The 16,642-nt window shown below is 43.5% G+C and overlaps 1 protein-coding gene across 1 annotated transcript; it reads right to left on the minus strand.

The window, feature by feature from the left end:
- Nucleotides 1-246: 246 nt before the first annotated feature.
- TPH1 (tryptophan hydroxylase 1) lies at nucleotides 247-8,882 on the minus strand. The gene is made up of 10 exons (XM_066552230.1): nucleotides 8,751-8,882; nucleotides 7,621-7,804; nucleotides 6,184-6,284; nucleotides 5,440-5,507; nucleotides 3,982-4,178; nucleotides 3,376-3,511; nucleotides 2,751-2,877; nucleotides 1,548-1,643; nucleotides 1,006-1,139; nucleotides 247-619 (listed from the first exon to the last, which is right to left on the minus strand). The coding sequence occupies exons 1-10, from the start codon at nucleotides 8,868-8,870 to the stop codon at nucleotides 445-447; spliced, it is 1,338 nt and encodes a 445-aa protein (XP_066408327.1). The 5' UTR covers nucleotides 8,871-8,882; the 3' UTR covers nucleotides 247-444.
- Between the last annotated feature and the right edge of the window lie 7,760 nt (nucleotides 8,883-16,642).

Genomic DNA, 16,642 nt, shown 5'->3' on the forward strand with positions numbered 1-16,642 from the left:
CAGTCTTTGAAACACTGAATTACCACAGCTTCTACACTGTCAAGTCTTCAGCACCATACAATCAGTAGCATAGACTGCTGAAGGCAGGAATTTAATTCTCCCTGGGGTGAATTACTCCATTTTTGCCTCATAAGCCACTTCCTGCAGCATCTGATCCCAGCCCTGATCCACAGGCCACACTTTTTCTCCAGTCTAACAATTTCTCCATTCCCCAACAAGCTTCTAAAAGGCAACTCTGGACCTTTTTTACCTAAGGGGGTTGGAGGAATGCATTTATGTGAGGAAATTTACAGAGAGTAACAAGATAAAACTGTTATGTTCTTATGGGCCATTCACTCTTCCATGTGCAAAGGAGTGAGTTCTGCATGCAACACATTATATGCCTAGAAAAAAATCAGTGGGGGAAGGGGAAGAACTGGCTTGCAGGCCAGTGCTGGCAGGGTGTTAAACTTCCAGCTGCTTGCCCATCTTGCTGAGGGCATCGCTGACAACGTCCAGCTCGTGGCGCAGCTCGTTCACCACGCTGGCGATGCTCTTCGTGTCCTTCAGGACCTGCACACTCTGAGTGTAGGGGTTGTACTTCACCCCAAAGGGACGCTTGATGGTTTTGGCAAACTCTCTATTGAGGTAAAAAAAAAAAAAAAAAAGAAAAAAGAAAAAAAGTGTGTTATATCCAAAAGAGGGTGTTATAAACAAGACATAAACCACAAATGCATTCTCTGTATGCAGCCAGTATCAATACCCACTTTTGTAAAGTATTTTAAAATATTTTTCTATAGTATTTAAAACTAAATATTTAAAATATTTTAAAATATAATTGTTATATATCTCCCACCCAGTACCTGAAAGACCAAGAAAATACTAACCAAAATTCCTTTACTGTGAAAAATAGTTACAAAACTGTGATAAGACTAAAAGTGTTTTGTGCTGCTACAGAGAGAGATATAAACCCAAATCTGCTTTTATAAAAAGAAGGGCGGTGGGGAGAGGGGTCAGAATCTGTACCTCATCTTTTCCTTTGCTTCTTCAAAACTTTCAGAAACAAAGTAAACCTCCTGGAAAGTTGTAATGATACATTCTTGCTTGCAGGTGACCTTTGGATCAAAAGGTTTGACTTTGGCGCTGTCGGAGAGTGAGTGCTGGTGAGGTGTTACCATGGGTCAGAGGAACATCACCATCCAAAGAATCCAGGAGGAAGATGACATGTGATAAAGTGAATAAAAAGGATTATGTGAGAGGATTTTAATGCATCTCATCTGAAAATTTTTATCTGCAGATGAACAGTGATTAAAGCCTAACAAACTGAATTATTCTGAACAGTCATATTCTGCCAGTTTGGGTCAGAAAAGGGACTCCACAGACACAAGGCTTGTGTATAAACAAAAGCAATATTCTCAGAATCTGGTTAAACCAGCAAAGCTTTGATCTGAAAATAGTTACCTGGACTGTAACATCAAGAAATTATACTTCATAAAAAGCAGGGGGAAACAGTGGCAATAATAATGAGGCACAAAGAAAAGAGGCAAACAAGCGGTAGCCATTCTTACCTTGAGCTCGCTAATGGAAGAGAGCAAGCCAGCCCCATAAACTCGTAGCTGCCCCTCTTGCTTGCACAAGCCAAACTCTACCGTGAAGAAGTAGCACTGAAACACAGAAGGAAGTAAAACAATTCAGCCTTCATCAAAGATCCTGTGGTGAGCTAGATGGAAGCATTTCTATTTGTAGGCAGCATCAAATAGTTGCAAATATCAGAAAGTTATCTCTCAGTTATCCTGAGACATATAAAGAGGAGGAAAGCAAGAATGAAAGGATGAAGAACCACAGGATTGCATGTTTCTCATAAGAAAGGTGGATGTTACAGATCACCCAGCTGGGCTGGAAGATGCTAATGCCATTGCAAACATTGAGGTGTAAATCTGTTTTGAGAAATACTGACATGAAATCACAGCCTCAGCTTGAAACAATCATTGGATAGAGCAGATCTCTGAGTGAGTGAGAACAGCCCACTGCAGTTTGTTTCTCATTTGCTTAGTGTGCTGTAAAATTAAAGACATTCTGTTTGCTGAATTTCGGGATTTCTGCAGCTAGACAGGAAGGAACACTGTTTTCATAGATGGCTTATTTCTGCTCCCACTGAAGGTAGTACGAGTTTTACCACTAGCTACATGACATGGGAAAAGAAATTTTTTAAACCAGCAAGCTAGTTCTTGCATAACTGGCACAGATTATTTTTCATCAAAATTTACTTTTAATCTTAAAATACCCCTGCCAAGACGTCCACAGACTGATATCCAGAAAATTAGTTTATATTATTTTAATTTCTTGACTGAAAAGTATCTAATGCTAGCACTCACCACATTCAATACCATATAATTTCAATTCATTCTACACATTAAAGAAATAGAACACTTTCAAATCATTGAATCATGTTCCCAGAAGAAAGAAGACTTTGTCTGAAAGAAATAGACCATAAAATTTCAGTCTGCAAGAAGTAATCTACCACTAGAAACTGAACTATTACTTGACAGTAGAGTGAAGAAAAATATCAATCATATCAACTTTAAAGTGGTTTTTTTTCCTAGCATGGAAAATTTTTTCATGCTTTAAAATCCAGGGACCAGTGAAACACAAAGATCTAGCAGCTGGTGTGGCTAAAGTTGACATGAAGCTCCAAATTTATTCAATGGCATGGGATCAGCTTAGTGAAGCACAAAGGTTTTGATGGAATCCCCAGGCACTCAAACACTCACTGTTGCCAGTTTTTGGACAGCCTCATCTGATGCCCCAAGTGATGCAAGACCAATTTCCTGGGAGAACTGAGCAAAACTGGGTTCAGCCAAAAGAGGGACATGGCCTAGGAGCTCATGGCAGGTATCACTGGAAAAAGAAACAAAGCAAGAAATCTCCTGATTTGTCTTTGTGGCAAAGTGAAAAAGCAGCACCACTGAACAGATACAATGTCTTGCATTAAACTTTAAATTTAAATGCTAAAAGCATCACCCATTTCTCTGAAAGCAGCTGAGCACACCATACCAACTCTATATAAAGTGCATAAAATCAGATTTTCAACTGAAGGTGCCTAAAATTAAGGTCTGAGCTCCCCATTTGTAGGGCAGCTGGATTTAAACTAACTGCACACAGTGATATCACTAAGACATCTCCAATAGCAAGCTGCACTTTTGAAAATCCTGCACTTACGAAGGTGGCACTTCAGCATGCTGTAAATTCATTACATTCAGTGTGAAGGCTGAGTCTTCAGCACCTTAAAAATAAGTTTTATGCTGGTGTTCTTGAACAGCTTTTAAGTAACTTGGCTCTGGGCAAGCAAGATTCAAAACTCTCTCACAAATTCTACCCCAAGATTAAATGACTCACGGCTCTGGTGTGTAGAGAGGGTCCGAGCTGTGTCTGACATATTGAGTGCAGTGAAAAACTCGGAATGCCAGTCCTGCCAAGAAGTCTCTGGGTGACAGATATCCAGCCACAGGGCGAATGGTGAAGCCTGTGCGCTCTGAAAGGGACCAGAGAAGCTGTATGTTAGTTTAGCACAGGATGCACAGCATTGTCAGCTTTCCTGCTGGAGCTGAGGTGACAGCCACAGCACTACCTTGGCTCAAAAGCATGTGGGAAAATTAGGCACAATTAGAAAAATTACATGTAGGCTTGAGTCTGAGAAACATTTTTTAAAATGGCCCTATCGCTGTGCCGATGGATTTCCTAGGATTCCATGTCTAGGGTCAACAATACAGTCAGGTATCTCCTTAGCCAATCCTAACAATCTTTTCAGACACTGCCCCTCAAATATTACTGCATGCACTGAAGATAAATACATTAAAACACAGATGGCCAAAAGGCCTCTTAAAGGACCAGAATGAATACAAGTCATCAAGAATGTTTCCTTGTGCCCACAAAATTGTGGGATTTGCAGTGGACCTCAGTTTATTTTGAAAACCAGAAAATTGTAGAAAAGCAGCAGCTTACCTTTCAGGAAGCGAGACACATCTTCCAGCTGGGGGATATTGTCTTCCCTGTACCCACAGTGTTTGGTGAGCAGGGGCAGGTTTTTCAGGTACTCTCTGCAGGCATAAGTTGGGTAAAGATTGTTAAGCTCTCGATACACAGTCCCCCAAGTCTTGATCTCCTCCTCAGTGAATTCAATCTTGGGAATTGGGTCACCACTGCAAGGAGAAGAGGAAGAAAGGATACTCCTTAGAAAATGGCTAATAAGAGGTGACTAATTTATCTACTACTGGTATTTAACACCTGTATGACTGTGACACCTGCCTTTAGACTCTATCAAATACAGTGAGATCTGCTCTATGTCCTGGAAAGCTTTTAGTCTAAGGACTTGCCTTTTTTTCATTTCAACCAGTTGTCAGGAATCTTGGCATTGATCTCACTTAAAGCCTTGGTTCTGTAAACAGTTTCTTAATTGTTTAATGCAAGAGTAAGGTTTAAAATACCTACACAATCTCTTCACAGCTTCAGGAGCTGATAACACATCCTTTTCCATGTTGGATTTCTAAGTCTGCAATTATTTTCCATTACCCTTTTAATTTGTTTTAGGAAAAGAAAATTTCCTAAATTAACAACACATTGTGTGACAGCAGCTAAATATACACATCAGGTAAAAATTATGCTTCTGTGCAGGGGAGACCAGTGCCTGTCTGAGCATATTAATTTTAGTCTCTCTTTCCTATTTAGTCCTCAGGACCTTGGATAAAATGGATTATGGCAAGGCCAGTGTTACACTGTGTTTCCACTGCCGGCCAGGGAACTGGCATGGAAAATGCTTTCCCAAGGGAATCTCTGTCAACAACAGGTTAACAGTAATCAGCTCAGGACTGTGATAACCAGTTGCACTAAACACACAGTGCAATAGAACTCTAAATAAAGACCTTTTCTAGGTCACTTTCAGTTGAGGGACTTAACACCTAAATTCAATCAGGCCACATGAAAATCACATTTAGAAAGAATTTACAGCCCTGGGTTATGAATCTCTTACTGCTTTAAGAGCTCCACCCCCTGCCAAGAAGCGTCTCTAAAGGCAGAAGCTCTTAGAATTTCTTTTCATAGAAAACTTCTTATCTACACATCACACATGCTAGTTTGAACCAGGAAAGAAAATTCAAGTATTAACATTTGCTCAGAAAGTTTACTCTCAGTGGTCACTGGGCTGTACATTGGGATTTGCCTCCCCTCCCTGTCCTTTGCAGAGCATCTGGCCAAGCCACACAGCCTTGTCTGACCAGGGCTGCCTTGATCTCCCTTTTCATCTTGCCTCACATCTCCCTTCCCTTCGCCTCCTTGGCTCTGATCCCTGAGCTGAACCTGTGTGTCTCAGCCTGATCTGAGCCCAGGAAGCTGAGCTCCTCACAGCCCACTCTGCTGTTATTTCAAAGCACCCAGAAGGCTTCTTCTGGAAGAATTCAAGCTTACTGTTTGTAGTTCATAGCCAGGTCTGCAAAATACTTTCGCCTCTTGCGATAAACATTGTCTTTGAAACCCTGATGGGGAGAAAGGAAAACACAGTTCAATGAGTTTCCAAGCCCTAATAAATAAATCAATCAATTTAAAACAGAACACTTGACATTTCTGCAGTTGGGGAATAAAAAAGTATCATGTGTAAGAATGAAAGGAGAGGGCAGGAAACTCATAGCTGAAGTCTGAAATGTTTAATAGATGTGAACTGAGCAAATACTCCAAAGTAGGAATCAGCTGATTTATGCTACAATATATTCCATAGAGAAGGATTCATTTTAGTTGTATCAGTATTCATACAAAGTTTGTTACTTGCACGATTATTCAAAATTACAGAACAAATTGCCCGTTTTCACTGCCCAAATACCAGTTTGGTTTCTCCAGTAAGGAAGAAAGATAGAGGGGGAAGAAAGCCAGCCTCAAAATAACTTTCTTTTAGCTTCTTTAATGCGTATGTGACCACTCAAGGCCCAGACCTGGAGTTCTTGCATGAGTAAACTCTGCAGAAAAGCACAGGAACTGAATTCAGTCAGTCTTCCCTGAGCAAAGAAAGAGACATGAAATCCCCAAGAGAAGGTGCTCAGACCTCCAGAGACGCCATTGAGGGAGAGGAAAGGGAGGAGGAAAAGCTGCAATTTTTTAGGTCAGCTCCATGAATTGTTTCCAGCTATGGACTGGATGTAGGGAGGGAGAAGTACTTACAGGATGGTCAGCATCCAAGTCAGAGCCGTACATCAGCACCCGGTTTGCACACTTATCCAAATCTGAGATCTTCTTCGGAAACCAGGGAATGTTCTCCATGCCTGGGGAAGGCATGGGATCCACAAGGTTATTAATAACACCCAGCACACCGAGGGAGGAAGCGCTGCTTCCAAGGATGGCTACAGCGGTTACAGCTCACCCCATAAATTAAAGGGGATGAATAAGACAAGGCAGGCCTCTGCCTATCTGGCACAGCCTCCAGCTCACACTTCCTCCTCGGTCACTGCCACAGGCTGCCTGCAGAGCACAGCCAGCCCCAGAGCCTCTGGGAAGGAAAGCCAGCATGGGTTTCTCTGCTGTAGTTAGAGTAGCATCCAGAGGATCCCATGGAGACAAGGTATCCCTGAGTACAGCTGCCGGGAATCTTGGAGGGCACAGAGGGTGCACAGTAGAACAGAAGGGATTTGTCTGTAGTCCTTGGGCAGAGTGGGAGCAGGTTAGAGTCCTCTCATCATGTTTTACTGACCATGGGAAATGGATGTTCCCCCATGGTTATGTACATGGGGATCATCCAGCTTTGCCTTGAGGGGTATGGCGGGGAGGAGGAACAGGAGGCCCTGCTGCCTGAGAGAGGAGCATCATTACAGTTTTGCTACCAACTACATAGGTGTTATTTTTAGCCTAAAAGAGTTTTTTGCCAAGCCCTTGGCAGAGCAGTTAATACACTGTTTTTCTGCCTCAATGCTCTTCAGTTTACTTAAAAGAGATCAGGAGACTGTTTAGATTGAATTTCCCCTTACTTAGGGCTAAAGTAAGCCATTTTATCCAAGAACTCCAGATCTCTCCTTCCCAAGCACAATGACTGAAAAATACATGGGACCAGCTTCCTGCTGCCCTGAACTTTGGGCATCTCTTTAATTAAAAGTAAAGGTGTAAACATAACATGTAGTATCTAAAAGTAAAGGGCACCTCTGTTGTACTAATATAAGGAGGCCAGTTATGATTAAAAGTGGGTAAAAAAGACAGCAAAATCAAGAACTAAATGAGGAAATTGCAGAATCCATCCTGCACTCTCCCCAGTGTCTGAACTGAACTGGGACCTGTCAGTATCACACCTCTGCCATCGTAGAGTACTCGAGACCTGCAGACTTTGCCCACGGGCCAGCCTGCTTTGACCTGCAGGGCTCCCACTGGTGCCAGCTGGGCTGTGCTGGGAAGGGACAGGAGCACAGACAGCAGACACACAATTTGTAACAGCCTGACAAAGCCTGAACTCTCAGGTTCAGGCCAGACTACACTCACACATAACACAGAAACAGGTACCTGGCAGCAGGCACCTGAAGACACAACACAAGTGCAGGTGTGGATAGCTATAAAAAGATTTCAAACCAGCACATTTGGAAGTGCATTTTCATCAGAACTGCCTTTTGTACCTACCATCTTCCTGGACACTGAAATGCTCTGTGGGGCTCACAGAGACGATGTTGACGTGGGATTTCAGGAGCTGGAAAATCTCGTTCAGCTGTTCCCTGTTACTGTCACAGTCCACGAAGATCTCAAACTCTGAATTTCGTCTCTTGGACTTCCGTGACTCAATGTGTACCAGATTTACATGCTTCTCCTGTTTAGTAAGAAGCAATGTTCTCAAAGAGATAGGCTAAAAACAATTGACTAAAAGTTAAAATAGTTTTTCAAATTAATATTCTACTGCCATGAACTATTCACCACCTCTATGAAGCTATTTTAATTAATAGGATCTCTTGATAGCAATTTGCTTATTGAAGAGGGGGGGGAGGTTTGATTTTCTATTCAGAAGAAAATGAAAGCAATCCTGTGTTCTTTCAGTTTTATCTACATTCAGGAAGCACATAAAGACACAGTCAGGAGGTTTAAATTCATAGACCTTTTTCTTTTATCCTTCCCATAGGAAGCTGATTAGCAAAATTCACCAAAATGCCAATCAAGTCACCATATAATTATCTCACAAGCAAGCAAGGGATTTAAAAGCAGTATTTTCAGGGCATTAGTTTCACTTTTCTTTAATTTGAAGAATTATTTAATCATGTGTTTTATATTAGGAACATTGAGAAAACCCCAGGCTAAAGCACACAGAGCCACACACCAGAGCACAGTGGCACTGCACATATTCCTCACCCAGCACCTGCCCACCAGCTGTACAATTGCAGCTCCTCTGTCACCTTCAGTCTGCCTACACAGTGTGGCAAGGGCAAGATCAACACCCCAAGTGTCTACCTGCCATCAGCAGGAGCTTCAAACCACCTCTTATTCCCAGCAAAACCATTGAGTGCTAATCCTCTTTGTCATGAGGGGAAAAGGCAGACCTCTCCCAGTGTTTAGTCAGCGCAGATAAGAGTTTTAGCCAGCCATCATCTAATTTCTGAGGCACACATTTGCCTTTGTGGGTAATTTTGGGTGCCAGGTGGGAGCAGGTTAAGAATCACATCCTTAATAAACAGATGTAATCAATTCTTATGTGCTCCAAAAAGACCCTTACAACTTAAAAATGCAGAGCTGCTGTGATGATCATAAGATTATAACATACATACCTGAAAGAGTTTTAATGCTTTCACAAGTCCTCCAACTTCATTCTTCAAGGAAAAAATGATGGCTGTCCTTCCTCTTTCAGATGCATGGTCTTCATTCTCTTTGTTATCTTCAATCATCATGTAAGCTGACTTATTTAACTAGATGCAAACAAAGAAAAAAAATTTGTTTGAATGGGTAGAAGTGCAAAAAGTGTAAGTTTTTACATTTCAGGGTGTCTTGGGTAATGCTGTGCTTGGATCAACCACAAAAGGAAAATTATTAATTCAAATATTACAAAATAATAGGAATAAAGTTAGTCACAGACAGAATTTGTGAGAGACTGAAATACCAAGATATCTTTTTTTTTTAGTTGAATGATTTTATGGACATCTTTATTCATTCCCTAGGATGCAGAAAATATTTTCAATGTACAGTTTATAATTAGCATTGCTACTGGGAGGAAGAGGAGCAATAAGATGTCAGCAGAGATAGTACATTGAACAAAAACACTTGTTAGCAAGTTCAGTGAACACTGGCAAAGAGAATAATCCAAATCCCACAGGACATGGGTAAGAAAAGATGAATCAGGATTCAGTAGATCAGAACAGAAAATCACTCTCTTGTTACATAACTGTAAAACACTGTTTTCACAGGACAAGGAGACAAACCTAAGGAGGTAAAATGTTTTGCTGACCAGAATCTGTTGGCTATAGAGACACTCCCTCTCTGATCAACCACAGCCAAGCTGCTCCATCTACCATGTCCCCTAATTTGTGTGTCAAACCCTTGGCACAATCACCCAAATCACACACTGAAAATTCAGACACCCCACACTGTCAGACTGTGTGGTTTTATACCTCACTAGTGCACACACTCCTGGCTGTGTGGAAATCAGCAGCTATCACAGATCATATTCTTAGCTACATGTAGCCAGGCCATAAAGAGAGATAATACTGAAACAGTAAAGAATAGGGAAAATGCAAAGTAAAGGAAAAACACAAGGCTTATGAGCAGAGGCTGTCCCTCATATGTCTTCAAACCTTGCAAAAAAGAAAGAATAAAAGGAGAGGTTTCTGATTGAGTCAGCGAGAAAGAGGAGAGGAACAATGAAGGCACATTATTGCTATTAGGAATTATTTTTTGATCTGATACAACTTTAAAGATATCACTATCTTGAGACATTTTCAGAAATGAAAAGAGCAAAACAAAAATGCAAACAAAATGCACCAGTTCCTTTGATTCCCTTGTACAATCTCTCCAACTTTAACGATGTAATGAAAATATTTGGATTTCTGTCTGGGTTCCCACTTCTAATGAATTGCCACAATATGATGAGCCTGGACAGCAGAGTCAGACCATCACACTGTTTCTGATCCACCAAAGTCAATGACCTCCATCAGCTTGAGTCCAGACACCAAATTTTCTGCTGGAAGTGTGTGGCAAGCCAGCTCAGGTTCAGCTGAGCAGCCTGCAGGTTTCTCAGCTCACTCCAGTGTCAGATCACCATTACAAGAGCCAGGAACAGGCACTGAGCACAGGCACTTCAATAAAAAAAATAAATAAAAAATAAAAAGCTACAAACACCACAATTACATACAGGTCATGGGCTGTTTTCTCAAGTGCAGAGAGCCATTTGTGTGAGCCAAATCCTGTTCAGATAGGGCTGCTGTAAGAGAAGCAAAGAAGTCTCCACTATAAGTAGAGTTAGGTAGTGGTCTTTGAAGGCGATAAATGCAGAGCTGGTTTATAGAAGAAGCTAATATGCAGCTTTTTGGCTTGACTTCATGTCTAGGATCATTGGCTTCAGCCTGGGTCAGCCTTTATGAGATTTGCCACAGTTGCATCCAATGTTATGAGGTGCACAGCTGGGACAGACTATCTGCACCAAAAACTAATGCTCTTCTTTTGTGTTCTGCTGCTGCAACTTACACTGTGTCTAGGATCAGGTGACAGCATCTATGAAGTTATATGTTTAAGAGATCAATGAAGAAAATCAACAAAACATAAAGTGTTCTTATATCAAGCTCTAGAAATGACCTTTAACTTAGGAATTACAAGTTGGAAAAGAGAAATTGCGATGCTTACAATGCCAAATGCACACCCTATACATATTTAACCCTACAACAAAGCTTACCTTTTGCTTAAATTAAAAAATGAACTGAAGACAGTAATGCAGCAATCATTTGGGTGCAAGGCAACAGGAGAAAAGGTAATGCAGAAACAATTCCTCTCCTCCTGTGGCTGCACTTCACTTATATTTTAACATCTATCAGTAACTCAGCAACCCAGCTCTAATAAAATCTGAAACTTTTCCTTTGCATGGTAACACATTTGTTTTGGAGGGTGAAGGGGGAGTTAATATTGCACTGATATTTTTTATTAGTGATGCAAATCTTTAAGGGATTTTCCACCAGCCTGACTCAGTCTTGATGGAAATAGACAAACACAGGGATATTCTAAGCCCTTTACGTAGATAATTAACTAGGTGCTGTCCAGTTAAAGATTTCACTTTTTAGGACCCATAGCAATTATCTTTCCTTTCTCCCTCTCCCCAAAGGATGTTCACAGAGAGAAAGATATATGAGGGAGCATATTTTGTGCTTTAATTCTTTATATTAATGGATAATCAGGATTTTAAATTATCCAAACATGTTTGCCTAAAAGAATATCACATTTCAATTCATAAATTGAAGATGAAAAATTCTTTTCAAAATATACTGATTGACATTAATAATGATTAATAAAAAATGTCAATAGGCAATTCATATTCTCTTCCCTTTAAGTAGCTGCTTACTTTGTTGCTGTCCTTTTGACACACTTCTAGGGAAGGGTGAATACACCATATCAGGAGTGACCACAACTAGATATCACATTACATTTTCCAGCTACACCAAAGTTCTTCCTAAGATTTAGCTCTCAGACACCAAAGCAAAAGCTGTGCCAATCAGCTTATTTGGCTTCCAAGTATCTGAGGGATACAGCAAAGCAATGTTTTTGTGAAACTTTACTGTCAGCATTCTTGTCTTCACAAGGAATCTTACAGACTTTGTCAACTACCAGTAACTGCAGCCAGTGCTGCTTTTATCTGATCTCTGATGCACTAAGCAAATTCCCACTATAATGGAGAATATTATAAATAAAAGGAGTGAGCTATGTCACACCCTCTGTCTCCTAAGCAATGGTACACCAAAAGTTGCTTTTGTTCTACCTTAATTTCATATGCTCACATTTACACTTTGAGATGTTTTCCCCTCTTTTATACCGAAACAGCGGCTCCATCCCAATCCCAGCGGCACCGAACGCTGCCACCGACGCCAGAGGAGCCGCACCCCAGGTCTCTCCAATTACTGCTCTCCAAGTAACCGGGGCCAGAAAGCTCCCGATTTTCCCAAATCCCCGTTCCGAGAACTGCAACAGCTGTGACTCCACAAAAGCGGCGTTTACTCCGCAAGCCGGGACTGATCCCGGGGCCGGGCAGCGAGGATCCCATCCCGCACTCCCCGTGCCATCCTGCTCTCCTCACCTGTGCCCATTCCGCACTTCCCGCGCCCATCCTGCTCCCCCCGTGCCCATCCTGTTCGCCTCATCTATGTTCATCCCGCACTCCCCGTGCCATCCTGCTCCCCTCACCTGTGCGCATCCCGCTCCTCCCGAGCCCATCCTGTTCGCCTCATCTGTGTCCATCCCGCACTCCCCGTGCCCATGCTGCTCCCCTCACCCGCACTCCCCGAGCCCATGCTGCTCCCCTCACCCGTGCCCATCCCGCACTCCCCGTGCCCATGCTGCTCCCCTCACCCGCACTCCCCGAGCCCATGCTGCTCCCCTCACCCGTGCCCATCCCGCACTCCCCGTGCCCATGCTGCTCCCCTCACCCGCACTCCCCGAGCCCATGCTGCTCCCCTCACCCGTGCCTATCCCGCACTCCCCGTGCCCATGCCGCTCCCCTCACCCGTGCCCATCCCGCACTCCCGAGCCCACCCCGCTCCTCACCTGCCTGCCGGGGTCCCGCGGGCTCGGCGCCGCCTCCAGGGATCCTGCGCGGCGCGGCGCGGGGTGCATGGCCGGGCAGGCTCAGGGCAGCGCCCGGCCCCGCCGGCTTTATGCAGGGCCGAGAGCCGCCCCCGGGCGAGGGGAGGGATGCGGGGAGGCGGGGGAGGCGCTGCCCGGCCCAGCTGGGAAAGGGGCGCCTTGGGCCCCTCCACGATGTTCACCCGGTTTGCAGAGCAGCGATGCTCGGGCACAGCCAGCACCCGCTCCCCGTCACTGCAGCCGGAAAAACCTGCGGGAGAAGAAGCCCTTTGCCTCCTGAGTTACCTGGACAGGGTCACCCAAGAGGGGTCACGGGACACTGACTTTTTGCAGGTGACTCTAGGGGTTCTGCAGGTAACACAAATTTACACACCACGGGGCTGAGGGCAACGAGCATTTGGGTGGAGTCCTCCTCCATCGTGTCCACACAGGCGCTTCCCAACACTTGTGCACTGCCTGTAAAATGCCCTGTGTGCTGCCTGTGGGGAAGGGAAGGCAAACGGCATCAGAAGTGAGAGGTGATGAGGGCTGGGCCTGTAGCTGAGGGGCTCTGAGCAAAGGGGCCTCCAAGGCTACAGGGGACTCAGCAGTGTCCTAAATTCTCTGCAGCACATAGTGCAGGCTGTAGTCCCAAAGTCCCAAACACGGTGGGCAGATGTATTAAGATCTTCACTGAAAACAGCAGTGCATCTCTGCTGTGAAAATAAATTGCAGCGTATTCTGTCTTTTCTCAAAACCTCCTGTGCATACAGGAAGAGTAACTACATGTCTATTAGCAGAAAACTACATCTTTTCATATCATTTATGTTTTCATTCATTTATTTTCTGCATCTAGATGTGTTTATAGTATAAAAACTCATGATTTTTTGACTCCAGTCCTCACTGTCTCATCTCAACTTAGCAACATTAAGATAAGGCGATTTTGGTCCACAGCAGGAGAAGCCAAACGTTCCCTGGGAACATAATCTCTTGGAGGTGTTAGAGGTCTCTTGGGGAGGAGAGATTGATTATTTTCTATTTGAGCTGTCCAAAACCAAAGATTCTGATCCTTTTTATATGTTTGTTGTTTTTTTTTTTAACAAACCTTTCACAGAAATGCTCAAAATCAGCAGCAACTAGTTTCACTTGAATATAATCAAGTGTCTGGAAAAATCCCCAGTATCTCTCTCTTCAGTGCCTAAAAAAGTTTTGAGGATTTTTTTCAGCTAGATCCCTTAGACACTGGTGTAACACACCTGGTAAATCATATTGATGAAGCAAATATAAAGGGTGATACCTAACCCAGGCAGGCACAGTCACACTTGCACCAATGTCTGTGATGATGATATTAGAGTCTTCCTTCTACCTGGAAGGATTGAACTTCAAACAATCCTGTTTCTAGCTGGAAACAGTGACTAGCTCAGCCCTTCAGACACAGCACGGGCTGTGAAGGGTGACATAGCTGGAAAAACCCTTTTATTTTCCAGTTTGCTAATGGGACATATTTCGTCACCAGATGCTTCAATTTTCCCTGCATAAAGAAAGTGCAGTATTTATCAATATATGTCTTATCTCTACAACAGGCATTTCACTTCCTTCCTAAAGAACAAATCTCCCCATCAAATGAGCTGACTCAGAGAGCAAACAATTTGTAGGATCTTTACCCAGACCCCTAAGTGTGTGAGAGCCTGGTGTTAATGACAAATCTGTAAACATGGGCACAGTAAGACACTTATGGTAGAATATGACTAATCTGTCAATTTTCCCTAGCTCAAATGAAGCAATAATAGTAGGGAACCCACGGGCAGCCTGACCTATAACTGCTGAAAGAATGGGAATGAGGTCAGGAATGGCCAAGGAAGTTTAACCTAATATGAAATGTATTGGTTGCATAACAAGATAACTGGGGTGCCCAGGGTTTTGGGGAGCAGATTAAAGCTGATTCACTGGTTTGGTAAGAAGTGCTTGTTCACCACAGCCAATGCCCCCTGGTCTGAAAGGGCAGAAGCACAAAGCATGAACAGACTCAATTACAGCCTGTTTCCACTGGGTGCTCACTGGAGCCTGCTCTGCTCCTCTCCACACAGGGCTTCCAGCTCCTAGGAATCTGTGGATGGCTAAATAGGAGAACTACTTAAAAGGTTTTATCCAAAAGCTAAATCTTCACAGTTCTGTAGTTGCAGGGTTTTGGAAAACCCTCACTCTGTCACTAACACAGCTGCTGCTTTGTGTTTTCACACAGAGGAAAAAAAATTCTACCTTTTCTCAAAAACTGGTAGCATATTCTACCATTTAAGAATGGTGGATTGGGCCCCTCTCCACAGAAAAGAGCAGTATGGCACAGCAGTCAGGTATGGAGACAACACAAACAGGGCAGCAAAATGCACAGGAACCACCCTGCTCATGCTGGCAGGAGGTGGAACAAGCAAACACTGACCCAGAAAAGGTCTGAAATGTGACCTCGTTGGTCTGCAGGGGCACCAAGGCAAAGAGAGGCCAAACGTTTTCAGTGGGATGTCAGAAATCTACACAGACCCTGAGGTGGGAAGGAACTCTGAAGGACAACTGGGGCATCAAAACCATAGGGAGAGAGGCCTACCCTTATGGCACAGGAGATAAGGCAATATAGTGACTGATTTTTCTCTAAAGCCTGCAGGAGATTTGTCACATTCAGCCTCTCATGCACACAAAGCCCTCCAGACAGATAATCAGCACCTGAGGATGGAGCACAGATCTGACCCTGCTCAAAAGGGGGTCAAGCTGATTTTCCAGGATGGGGCTTTGCCATGTGCAGCTGCCACAAAACCTCTCTCACTGGCACAGAGCAGCCATGGCACTGTGAAGGCTACCAGAGTGGCTTTCAGTTACATTTTCCCTCCTAATTTCTCATTAAATGAACTCTCCTCACTCAGATCCAAGTGACAGGGTGGTGTTAGGCTGAAGTCATTGCACTTTTCTCAGTCCTTTGCTGGAGTAGCTCCAGGAACATCAAGCATCTCCAGAAGAGACCATGAATCTATTCCTCCTTCCCATCTGCTAGCTCAGAGGTAACTCAGCTCTAGTTTTCAGAGAGCTTCTGTTTTGTTCTTCCAAGCAGAAACTTGACAGCAGAGTTTGCAGAGTTTTCAGAGTTTGCAATCAAGCAGTGTTCTGACACTTGGGGGTACACATTTGTAGATTGCTCTGGAGATTTTGAGGCTGAGAAGTATTAAAACCAAGCTGTCACACCTCCAGATCTCCCCCTCCCTGGGAAGCCACACAGTAAAGGGACCCTTTTTGCTCTCTGAAACACAGCAACCTAAACCTTCTGCCCTGCCTCTCCTCTTCCTCCCACTCTGAGAAAGTTTGTTCTCTGCGGGTCAAATATGTAGGGACTCAACTAAGCCGGCACATCTTTCTAGACATGACACAAATCTTGTGTTTACCAGCACTCTGAGGAAGCTGGTCTGGGAGGGGAAAATAAAGGTGGAAAAAAAGAAAAATCAGTGTAGTACAGGTGTTCCAATCTGGGGGAGAGACAGAGTCAGAGGATGATTTTGTTGAACTGGTCAGGCAAGAACATGGAAAGGCAGGTTGAGAACATTCTTTAAGGATATTAACCTACTGCTGAAATATAAGATTATCTACCTGAATGCAGCAAGAGTGATGGAGAGAATCAGTCAGCCCTAAAGTCTTCTCAATCCCATCAAGGTTATCAGTGGGAATTACCTGATCTCCCCATGTGATAGGAGAAAGTGCTCTAATCTCCAACAAAGCAATTTCACAACATCACTTCTGAGTATAAACCCCCCTGGACTTTATTTGGCCCAGGCATCTGCCTTTCCAAGAAGGACCATTTGTCTGAGGCAAAGGGGCCACTTGAAACTTTTCCAGAAAAAGGTATGAAGTGGTAACTCCCTGAACA

The sequence above is a fragment of the Molothrus aeneus genome, chromosome 6, assembly GCF_037042795.1.
Source record: "Molothrus aeneus isolate 106 chromosome 6, BPBGC_Maene_1.0, whole genome shotgun sequence".
Classification (NCBI taxonomy): domain Eukaryota; kingdom Metazoa; phylum Chordata; class Aves; order Passeriformes; family Icteridae; genus Molothrus; species Molothrus aeneus.